Source organism: Canis aureus, chromosome 1, assembly GCF_053574225.1.
Source record: "Canis aureus isolate CA01 chromosome 1, VMU_Caureus_v.1.0, whole genome shotgun sequence".
Classification (NCBI taxonomy): Eukaryota; Metazoa; Chordata; class Mammalia; order Carnivora; family Canidae; genus Canis; species Canis aureus.
The window spans coordinates 69,921,533-69,934,325 of record NC_135611.1 but is presented as its reverse complement, the minus strand read 5'-3'; the positions used below and the strand labels follow the sequence as shown (position 1 = coordinate 69,934,325).

Below are 12,793 nucleotides of genomic sequence, written 5' to 3'. Positions count from 1 at the left end.
CTGTTCCCATGAGCCAGACTGGAAAAAACCTCGAGATTTGTGGAAAACTGGGTAGAATGAATCAAAAGGTCTTACCTCAGCGGTGGGGAAAAATTAGCTTTGAACTGGTGCTGTTCTAGTCCCATCTAAAAAATCTTAGAAGCAAGATCCAAAAGGAAAAAACTGTTTCCAAGTAACTTGTGTCCCAGAACAAAGCCCAAGAGTATTTATAGGAATACAAAACTATCCAGACCCAACAAGGTATAGACTTCAAAACACCTGGCATCTAATAAAAAAAATGTTCAGGTATGCAAACAAAAAGGAAAATGTAACCCACAATAAAGAGATAAATCAATTCATCAAAGGGACCCAGAACTGACACAAATACTAGAATTAGAAGATGAGAGAATCAAAATAGTGACTATGATGGCATGCTTTATGCTCAAAACGTTAATAGAGACATGCAAGATAAAAAAAAGACCCAAGTCAAATTTATAGAGATGAAAACTGCAATGTCTAGACAAAAATAAACTGTATGGAATTAACAACAGCTTAGACATTATAGAACAATAAATTAATGAACTTGAAGACAGCAATAGAAGCCACCCAAAATAAAATACAGAGAAAGAAAGAAAGAAAGAAAGAAAGAAAGAAAGAAAGAAAGAAAGAAAGAAAGAAAGAAAAAGAAAGAAAGAAAGATCGTTAAGTGTGGGGTAACAGCAAGTCATCTTATATACAAGTGAAGTCCCTAAAAGAGAGGTAAGAGGAAGACAGAGAAAAATACTTGAAGAAATAATGCCTGTTGGGGAACGAGAGTTGCCACAACCACGAAGGAAAATAATCTAGGTAATAATCTTTAAAATTTAAACTGCACAAGTATTTGAACCAACAAATTCAATTCTAGGCAAATACACAAAATAAAATTATCAGCACATAAAATTCTATATAGAAGATATTTAGCAATGTTCAAATTCAAAGTAGAAATAACCTCATCAATAAAGAAATGGTTGCTGAATTACCATATGGCATACTAAGCACTATCACAAGAAAAAGCAAATCAGAGCTACACATAATGTCCTGAAAAGATGCCCATGATCTATTAAGCAAAAAAAAGGCAAGTTGCATGGTTAATATAATAATAATAGGATTCCACAGTTTATTTAAAGAAGGTAAATTCTCTGTATTTATGTTCTATTAGCACAAAAATTGGAACAAAATACCTTAGGATGAGGGTTGACATTGAATAGAGATAGATGAGACTAGTAACATTTTCTTTACATACCCGTACATTGTTTGGGAGGTTACAATGAGTGTTTATTACTTCTGAATAAAAAAAGTGGAAAAAATTAAGTAAGCACAACTGACTATGCATGAGCCATACAACATTATTACAAGGGCACAAGCATCACACTGGAATGCACGAAAAGAATTTTTGGCTATATATATGAAAAAATCATACTTTTCAAAGATCTTTGGAACAACTGCGCATCTGTTCTCTCTACCTCAAAATCAGGCAGGGCTAATTCCTAAGTTAATTTTAAAGATTTAAAAAAAAAAAACGGAAACATAAGAAGGTCAATGCTCCAAGTCACACTCCTCGCCAGGAGGAAAGAAGGAACTGGAACCCAGATGCTGTCGTGTCCACTCTGGTCATGTTTGAAGCTGGCTAAAACCTCAGCTTCCAGCGGGCTCAGCGACGGGCAGGGAAGCTGCCCCAGCAAGTGACTGAGGAAGAGGAAGGCAGGGCATGTGTCCCGGTCCACTATGTCCACACACGCTGGACGTAGTGTCCAGTCAGAGCAGCTCCCCGGTTTTACGCATTTGAGCTTCTAGGTAGCCTTTCATTTTCTAAAAGGATTCCAACATTTACCCGAAAAAAGTTTGAAAAATCAAGCCTCAGAAAACACACAGAGACGGTCCCTTTAGTAACAATAATCCTGCCAATAATGTCCATTAAAAAATACTAACGGGTGAGTTATAAGGCAAAAAAAATGTCTTTGAAACTCAAATAAAACCACATCCAATCCAAACGTGTTGAGAAAAATTGTTCCTTTTAGATTCATTTACTTCTTAGCAATGGGAAATATGCTCTAATTTTTCTGACAATTAAAAATCACAAACCTAGTGGGAGACTATCTAATCTTTCCAGAAAACACCAGGAGGATGCCTGGGTGGCAGCCAGTTGAGCGTCTGACTTGGTGTCGGCTCAGGTCCTAATCTCAGGGTCATGGGCTGGAGCCCTGCATGCATGCTCAGCGTGGAGTCACCTTGAGATTTTCCCTCTCCCTCTGCCCCCCCCCCCACTCCTGCTCTATCTAAAATAAATAAATCTTAAAAAAAAAAAAAAAAAAAAAAAAACAGTGGGAGGATTAGACCAGGCTGGGAGGCTATGAAGCCAAGGGGATGTCCAAAGTCACCGTGGAGAACGGGTCCGTTGACACCCCACCCCACAGGGCCAGACCTGCTGCCACCTGCCTTACACTGGGGGTAGCCACCACCGAGGACACAACCCATCACCCCAGAATAGACTCTGCACTGTCCTTTTTTGTTCAAGTTGCTGGCTCCTGATTCAAAGCCAAGACCAAAGCAAGATTGCGTTTCCAGCACCAAAGCCAACTGCGGAAGAAGGAATGTGACATGGGAGAGAATGGGGAAGAGTTCAGATGCTGGGCAGCTACAAAGGGAAAGACAACAGTCCGGCGTACGCATGTGCTAACATGACAAGAGTGCGTTTATCACAACTACTGTTATAATTAACTCATCAGCGTTGGTTCACATAATGAATCATAAGCAGGTATGTCTTTCCTCAACTAGCCTGTCCGAATAGCTTTGGCCCTCTCTGTTGTGGCATATCCTCAACCGTTTTTTAACAGACCTACAGAGTTAAAATATTAGGCTGAATTATGCAAAACTGTCATTTTTATGGATCAAAAATAGTCAAATACTGGCAATGTCTGATGGCTTGACATATGCCATGGGGGACTAATGGACTAAGTTCCTAGGATCTGACTGAAGGGATCAGGGCATACTTTCTAAGTCTTCAAGTTTTTGAAGGATTATCATATACAAGAGTTACTGATAGTGACTCGGCAACATGTTCATATCAACCCAGAAAACAGAAATGGCATGAAGGTGTGAAAGCAAAAATCTGTTTCTTCTTTTATTTACTGATCACTTCCCAGGTATGCCAGGTACTGTCTGCTTATGACCGCGGACATGGCCCTGCTTTCGCTAAGTCTTAGGGACAGAGCTGGGCCCAATAAAGAGGACTCAACAATGTTCAGAATTATCAAAAACTATAAAAGATACAAGGAAAGAGGTTTTGTTAAGAGAAATTAAAATGGTAGGTATTTGTATCGTTCATTACTACCTAGAGTAGTTTTCACATTTTATTTTTTTTCATATAATAATCTCATTATCAATTGATTGTAAAGATACAATATTTTTCTATTTACTGGTTTCACTTACTTTAAATTTTGACCTAGCAGTTCTCATTACTCACTGGGCCTGAAATCTTTGATAATGGAGAGCCATCCATAATACTGCTTTAAATAATACTTGTCACAAAGCACAGATAATTTGTTATTAATGTGGTTTTCCAGTACAGTACATTCTCTAGGGAGAAAGAAATAGGGAAAAAAGAAAGTGTCGCCTTCTTTTGGAAAAGTATTTCTTAGTGTTGTTGTCCCCCGCCCCCCCACCGCATTAGCAATATTATCTATTGCTTAGCCAGACTACAGGGTAATGGTTAGGGAAATATTCTTGAGATTAGAAGAGTTTTTGAAAGAAGAGTTTGTGAAAACCACATGTCATTTTTCATCCACGTTAACTCATGTTCTGGAGGAGAAGCTTATGAATAATTTAAGAGATTGTTCAATTCCTCCTAGTACCACAGACATTCCTCCAAGCACTAAATAGAAAATCACACAGCAAATATATCAGATACCCTTCAAAAGTCAGCGAGGAACACTTCCTAAATAGTATAATTTACCTCATTGCTAAAGATGCAAAACGTCTGAAGAACCATTTCTTAAAATGTATTTTAAACACTAAGAGACTTGGCTGTATAAAAGAATACTGAGATGAATAATTTTTTGAGATGAATAATTTAATAAAGAAACAATATTTTGTAATCCTAACAAATACAGCACAGTTTTATCTGTTTGGGCGAGTTTGTTTGTTTTATTCAGCAGACATTTATGGAGTATGCTAAGTACCAGGAAGTTTTTCCTGTTTTTTTAAATTTTAAATATACATATTTTTACATAGGAGATTTTCTTCAAGTGAACTCTTAAGTATGTAGCAACGGGACGCCTGAGTGGCTCAGCGGTTGAGCGGCTGCCTTCGGCCCAGGTCATGACCTCGGGGTTCTGGGATGGAGTCCCACATCTGCCTCCCTGCAGGGAGCCTGCTTCTCCCTCTGCCTGTGTCTCTGCCTCTCTCTCTGTGTCTCTCATGAATAAATAAATAAAATCTTTAAATAAAAAAGTATGTAGCAACAATAAATTCATATGTAAAGTGTAAAGAAATTGCTAAAAGTTCTCTGAAAATAAACCACAACAGATCAATTTTAATAAAATCTTAATTATATACATTTTTTAAATTATATACACTTTCTTATAAATTTTTCCTTTTTTTTTTTTTTTGCAATTTTTCCCTGTTTCTAACATGGTGAGGGATATTTATATGATACCATGATATATGAGAATAATCACAAAGGTTAATTTTTTTTATTGAGGTGTATAAATGAGATTATTAATAAAAGTAGCCTAGAATATGAAATATAAATTAGGTAGTCCTAATATATTCTTTTTTTCTAATATATTCTTAAATTTAAATATTCTATTTCAGATACACCAGAAATAATAAGTTGGATTTTAGTTTTAAGAAGACCAATCTGTGATGAGACAATACACCACAGGACAGAAGGTGGTAAGGTCTTCCCATCTGGAAGATACTTCCATATACCCTTGTAAGTTACAGTAAAACTATGTCACATATAATATGAAAAATCTCGATAGAATTTTAGAATCACTTTTTAGCCATCTAAAATTTTAAATAAAAGTGATAACAACTGTTTTAACGGTTATTACTATTTAAAGGATTCTTGTTTCCATGCGCTACTTAAACTGTTCCATTTTTAGATGTTTTAGTAAATCACCTGAACTCTATGCTTCAACATAACGGCTGGCATAATGTTGAAATGAACTTCAATTTAAAATTTTTATACTCATCATTTTAAGCAGGTATTTCCAATCGATTACTTGTAAAACTGTCAAATAGAACTTTAAAACGTTTCATTCTTAAAAGCAAGTCTTTAAAATTACACCTTGATGCCAGAGGAATCACATTCATTCCACTGCAGTTGAAGAAAGAGACTCTGGGTGAGCATTCTAACACCAGCCTAGTTCTCCTATTATTCAACTTGTGTTCTTGGACAGGTCACTTGCCCTCAACAGTGAAAGTGATGAGGCCATTACGTTTGGTCTCATAGGTCCCTCTACTTATCTTAACAATGAGCTAGTCCAAGTGAACAGTCAGGGAATGCTGGTGCATCATCCATCAGGGATTCTTTTTTTTTTTTAAGGTGTTCTTTATTTATTAGAGAGAGAGAGAGAGAGAACAAGCAAGGGGAGGGGCTGCGGGAGAGGGAGAAGCAGGCTCCCCGCTGAGCACAGAGCACCAGGCAGGGCTCGATCCCAAGACCCCAAGATCATGACCTGAGCCGAAGTCAGATGCTTAACTGACTGAGCCGCCCAGGTGCCCCTCCTTCAGGGATTCCAGACACCAGGCCTGGATTTTACTGTCATACGAAGATTGAGACATGAATATAAACAAGGGAAGAAAGACTACATAAAGTTAAATGTTCTTTCAACTGCACTTTTATGTTTACATCATACATTTTTTCATTTGTTTACATATCAATTTAAAAGATATTTATTGGATCTCTATTACATAACAGGCTCTGGGGACACAAAGAGGAAAGATTCCCTCAAAGAGCTCTCACTCTAATTGAGAAACACTGATTCCTAAACAATCAAATACAATGAAATATTACATTTTCTACCATAGATATCCATCTATAGAATACAGGGGGGATTAGGGGAGAAAATAGTCATTTCTATTTTGAAGAAATCAGAAAAGCCTTTATTTTGGAAGTAATATCTGAAATAAGTTGTTTTTTTTGTTTTTTGTTTTTTTAGATTTTATTTATTTATTTACTTGAGAGAGAGAGAGTGCAAGCAGGGGGAGGGGCAGAGGGAGAAAGCAGCAGACTCCCTGCTTATCCGGACTCAGGCTCCCTCCCAGGACCCCAGGATCGTGACCTGAGCCAAAGGCAGACATTTAACCAACTGAGCCGCCCAGGTGCCCCATGAAATTAGTTTTTATTTATTTATTTATTTATTTATTTATTTATTTATTTATTTATTTATTTATGATAGTCACAGAGAGAGAGAGAGGCAGAGACACAGGCAGAGGGAGAAGCAGGCTCCATGCACCGGGAGCCCGATGTGGGATTCGATCCCGGGTCTCCAGGATCGTGCCCTGGGCCAAAGGCAGGTGCTAAACCGCTGCGCCACCCAGGGATCCCTGAAATGAGTTTTATAAAAGATCAATAATACAGTCTGAAAAAGAAATTTAAAAAACAATTCCATTGACAGCAGTACCAAAAATAATAAAATACTTAGTAATTAACTTTAACAAGGAGGCAAAAGACTGACAACTACAACATATTGCAGAAAGAAATTAAAGACAAAAGTAACTGGGAAATGGACATCTCATGGTCATGGACTGGAAACCTTAATGCTGCTAAGATGGCAGTAACACCCAAAGTGATCTACAGATTTAATGCAATTCCTACCAAAGTTACAGTGACACTTTTTGCAGAAATAGAAAAAGAGTCATCCTAAAATTCACTGGAATCTCCAAGGATCCTAAATAGCCAAAAACTATTAATAAGAACAAAGTTGGAAATATTACACTTCTTTGTTTCAAAATTTACTACAAAGCTACAGTAATCAAAATAGCGTGATTATACGTGTCAGAATGGTTAAAATCAAAAACAAAACAAAACAAAAACAACAGGCATCGGTAAGGATGTTTAGGAAAAGCAACCCTTTTGCACTGTTGGTAGGAATGCAAACACCTGCAGCCACTGTGGAAAACAGTGTGGAGGGTCCTCAAAAGCTAAAAATGGGATTACCCTATGACCCAGCAATTGCACTATTTGATCTTTATCCAAAAACACTTATGCAAAAACACTAATTCAAAAGGATACATATACCCCTATGATTATTACAGCATTATTTACAATAGCCAAGATATGGAAATAGCCAAGATTACCTGTGTCCATCGATACAGGTAAATGGGTAAAAAAATATGGTATATACATACAATAGAATATTATTCAACCATAAAAAAGAATAAAATCTTGCCATTTGCAACAAAGTAGATAGAACCAAAGAATATAATTCTAAGCAAAATAAGTCAGAGGAAGACGAATACCATATGATTTCACTCATATGTAGAATTTAAGAAACAAATGAACAAAGAAAAAAGAGACAAACCAAGAAACGGACCCTCAACTATAGACAACAAACTGACGATCCCCAAAGGGGAGGGGTAGAGGGAAGGGGTGAGCTAGGGGATGGGGACTGAGGAGGGCACTTATCATGATGAGCACTGAGTGATGTACAGGACTGCTGAATCACTATATTGTACACCTGAAACTAAAATAATACTATGTTAACTGCATGAAATTAAAATTTTAAATATTAAAAAAAAAAATCCCTCCCCTAAAAAAAGTTTACAGATAGGCTTAAATAATGAATGGACAATATACAGTGAGAGAGGAATAGAGGGCGTGCACGTGCACACACACAGGTGGCTGAGGGGAGGCAGCGGGTGGGGAGAAACCAGCAAGATTTCGAGCTCAGGCCAAGTAGGATGCAGGGCTCCCACCCTGAGATCAGGATCCGAGCAGAGGCAAAACCAAGAGTCAGCATTCAAGCAACTGAGCCACCCAAGTGCCGCCAGAGTAAATCTTAAAAGTTCTCATCACAATAAAAAAATGTGTAACTATGTGAGGTGATGGATGTTAACCAGACATATGGTCCCATCTTTGGGGGAAATGACAGTCAATGTAAGAGAAAGTGCAAAGTTCAAATGGACATCCTAAAAACCTTCCACTTTTCCTTGTGTGAGAGAAATACACTTAGAATCTTCTATCATGCTAGCCAAGGGCACTTTCCTCATTAAAAAAAAAAAAAAGATTTGCAAGAACTATCGTAATTCTAGCAGGCTAAATTTTTAGCAATCTCTCAATCTAATACACATCTTAACAAAATTATATTTTTGCTGAAATAAAGGAATGAGATCACATATTCATTTCTACACAAAAGCTTTGCAGTGCAATGTCATTATTGTAGGATGTGGAGAAATGCCATATAAACGCATAATTTTCAAAATCTTCTTAGCTCTATCAGCTCCTGTGTACTGCTAAGAAAGGAGAAAGTAGGTTCTGTTTTATTCTGGAAAAACAGGATCTTTCAAGGTCAGGCTAGGAAGCTGACAGACACACAGAGCTCTGAGGCCACACACCCTGCGTGGACACTATGGGCAAAGATGGGCCTAGTGTCTTCAGCTCACTGGCATCTACCAGGAATAACACTTGGCAGCAACGTACCTGTATGCATAGTTCAAGTACTGATGGTAAAACACATCTATTCAGACTGTATTAGTCCAAAATACAGAATACATGTCTTCAATTTTGCATTAAAAATTCTAAATTATTCTTTATCCTGCAATATTTCAGCAATAAGCTAAAATATTAGAGTCTAAAATTCACTTTTTTCATAACAACTATATAATTTAAAAACTTGTTTGAGGGATGGTCATTAAGGAGGGCACATGATGTAATGAGCAGTGGGTATTATATAGACTGAGGAATCGCTGACCTCTACCTTTGAAACTGATAATCATTTTATGTTAATTTAATTTAAATAAAAAAAATTTTTTGGAGTTTGTTTCTTTTAACTTGCAAGTTTTAAAACTCTAAAAACTAGGTAAATCAGACTATTCATGAGTTATAATGTTCAACTACTTTTCAAGGTAATTTTACTTCATAATATGAACTTAAACTTCTTTATTAATACTTTAATAACTAAATTTATTTTCTTTAAAAATTCTGCTCTTCCACTAAGTCAAACTAGCTCTACCTTGACAATTTTGAACAAATAAGATTTTAATATTCTTTTATCGGCATATACATAAACATAGTTTATTACAGTTTTAAGAAATGTAGGGCTCTGGTCAATTCTAAATGTAGAACTATATCATTTGAATAAGTAGTTTATAAAAAGGACACAAAAAAATAAAAATAAAAAATAAAAAATAAATAAAAAGGATACAAAGACAAATATTACATTATTTACTGACACTGAATAAGTAGTTTATAAAAAGTGACACAAACATTACATTATTTACTGACACTGTTGGACTAAAGCAATACTAATCCTGAGGCATTTTTGTCAAAATAAATCCAATAAAGTGAAATATTGACAAAAATTCCCTGTATTGGACACTGTATCTGAACATTATATATGTGGGGTATTAATCCATATATTCACTAAACTTCAATGAAAATTTTCCATATACATATTTAAATATTGATTTCTTATAAAAGTGCATAAAAGTATAATCAAAAGCAACAGTATAAAATACACAAGAGATTAAAAGCAAGCATAACAAGCAGTGATTATATGAGGACAGAATGCTATTCTCCCTCTATTTTCCATTTTTGTAACGTTTTGTTTAAATTTTAGAAAAGTATATATATATTTTTAAGAAACAGTCTCTCACATTGAGAAAAGAATTACAGGGGCAGTGGCCTTTCCTAAAATGACAAACCAACACCCTTGGGCTCATAGTCATACGAAAGCTGGCAAGATCTCACATTCCTCAGCATACAATGGATCTTTCATCAATTCTGGAAACTGCCCTTGTGAGAATATTTGCTAAGAATGGATGGAATTCTCAATGTTGCAAGCACCCATTGAATTATTTAAAAGAACAATGAATGAATGACTAATTAGAAATGATTCTTGAGATCAGGGATATTTATATTCCAAAAGAAAAAAAAACCTATACCTAGCATTTTCTCCAGAGCAGTTAGGAAGAACAGATTAAGTTTGTTATCTGTGGCCATTGGATCCCAAATGCTCTGCTCTCAAAACTGTTAGAGTTGCCTTTTTCTTGACCAACTAATAATTTTAAATCCTTCTTGACTCAAAAATATTGTTTGCATGTTTGTTTATATGTACTTTGCTCTACAAAAGAAAACATAACCAACAATAAAATGAAACTTGATCCTCACAATGTCTCCCTTAACCCAAAAAGAGATGCCCTTTTTTTTGGGGGGGGAGGGGTTGTTTTTTTAAATTATGTATTTATTTAAGTAAGCTGTATGCCCAGTGTGGGGTTTGAACTCACGACCCTGAGATCAAGAGTCACATGCCCTTTAGACTGTGCCAGCCAGGCACCCCAAGAGATGTACTTCTGAATGGGTAACTATAAAACAACATAAAGACAATATGACCCTAAGTAGAAAAAAAAAAAAAGTATGTCTCAAAAAAAATCATACATAAGGTTAAAACCACTTAAAAATACATATACTTTGGGAGAATATAAGGAAATAATAAACACTGACTTCAGGATGATGAAGGATGGCCATATAATGGATTAATGAAAAGGATAATACAGTTAAATTATTACCAGTGTCCAACTTTTGTTTTGTGGACTTTGTTTTGTGTGTTTTATTTGGTGGTGGATTTCCAGGTGATTATGATACCATTTAAAAATAGATGGATGGATGGCCAATAGATGACAGATAGACAGGTAGATAGATGGATAAAGTTAAATGAGCATGGACAAATGATGAGTCTGTTACAAACCAAAAATCACTAAACCTGAAATGAAAGGACACGAGATGATGTGACATGATATGAAAATAAAAATTCTTTACAGCATGTAGATTAACACTCAAACTACAATCTGTAGATCAACTCAAAAGTCATTCATCCAGATTTTGTAATTTTCTGCTTCTACTTCACTACATACTTTCAATTGTGCTACATGAAGTAACCTGTGATACCTTCTAACATCACCAAAGGACCTCCTGCTCAGAGTAGCACCTAAACAGAAAGTGGGGAAAGTACCACAGAGGAAAATGATGCTGCCTCACTCAGGGACTCGGGGACTCTCTGGAACGGGGTGGACAAGTCCCATAAGTCTCGGAATAGGCAATCGGTGATTCTTATCCATACTGTCAATACTTACTTAATGCCAAATATATGTCAAATGTCATGAAAAGCACTGGAATTCTGCAGACTTACGATCAGGACAGTCCTAGCAGATACTTAAGTCCAGCCCATCACCATCCAGACTGCCCAGAGTCAAGATATCCTCAGGTCGAAAAATCAAAATAATACAGTCACTGTGGAAAACAGTATGGAGGTTCCTCAAAAAATCACAAAGAAACACCATATGATCCAATAATTCCACTCCTGAGTATTTACCCAAAAAACAAAGACACTAATTCAAAAAAACATACGCACCTCCATATTAACTCCAGCATTATTTACAATAGCCCAAATACAGAAGCAACCTAAGGGTCCATCAACAGGAAGATGTGGTATATATACACCAGAATATTACACAGCCATAGAAAAGGTGGGATCATGCTATTCGAGACAACATGGACGGACCTAAGCATATTATCCTAAGTGAAATAAGTCAGACAGAGAAAGATAAATACCATATGATTCTAGTTATAAGTGAAATCTGAAAAAACAAAACAAAACAAATGCATTAACAAACAAAAAAGCAGAATGAGGCCTCTAAATACAGAGACCAAAACAACAGCTGCAGGAAAGGAGAGCGGTGGGAGGTTGGGCAAAGTGAGTGAAGTGGTGGGAGACACAGGCTTCCAGGTATGGAATGAGTAAATCAGGGGACGCCTGGGTGGCTCAGTCGATGAAGCGTCCAATTCTTGGTTTCAGCTCAGGTCATGATCTGGGTCGTGAGATTGGGCCCTGCAATGGGCTCCCCACTCAGCGGAGTCCTCTCCCTCTGCCCTTGCCCCCAACTCTCTCTCTCTCTCTGCAGTGGATCAATATTTTTAAAAAAAAGAAGTCATGGGAATAAAAGTCACTGCATAAGGGATAAAGGCTGTGGCTGTAAGAGGGATGTACCGGGTCAGATGGTAGCTACACTCGTGGTGAACGTAGTATAAACTTATCAAATCACTATGTTGTGCACCTGAAACTAATGGAGCATTGTGTGTCAACCATACTCAAAGAAAAAAAAAAAAAAAAACTCAAGATAACTTTCAGGTGCTTTATTTGGCTGCTCACCTACACATGCAAATACCGAAGCAGCTCATTGCTAGCGTAAGGTTATAATGGCTCTCCAAAGCTAAAAGGCGTCAAACGTCTACTAAGAGAATTGGGGATGGGAAAGAGATTGCTTCCTCAATACAGGAGATTTCCCATGGATTTGCTGCTGTTTTGCTTTACCTGCTATCTCCAAAAGCGGATTTATGTGATGTCCTTCTGCCAGCTTCACAAATCCAACCTGATTTCCAAAAGTGTCAACCCCTTGAAAGGGCAAAATCAACTCTTTTCCTTGGAGGATTTCTTCTACAAATGGTTTTAATTCCAAAAGAGCACCGATACCACTGGGAAGAGATGATATATTTTTAAGTAATGAAATATATAAAACCAAACAAGAAACAATCAGTTTTAGAAAGATAAGT

General features: G+C 36.6%; 1 protein-coding gene across 8 annotated transcripts in view; it reads right to left on the bottom strand.

Moving 5' to 3' along the window:
• The window catches only part of AKAP7 (A-kinase anchoring protein 7), a 128,094-nt gene that overhangs the window by 78,220 nt on the left and 37,081 nt on the right, over positions 1–12,793 (bottom strand). For all 8 annotated transcript variants that reach the window (XM_077903069.1, XM_077903080.1, XM_077903094.1 and 5 more), the window contains exon 5: positions 12,555–12,715. In XM_077903069.1, coding sequence (XP_077759195.1) covers positions 12,555–12,715 — 161 coding nt within the window. The remainder of the gene's footprint in view (positions 1–12,554; positions 12,716–12,793) is intronic.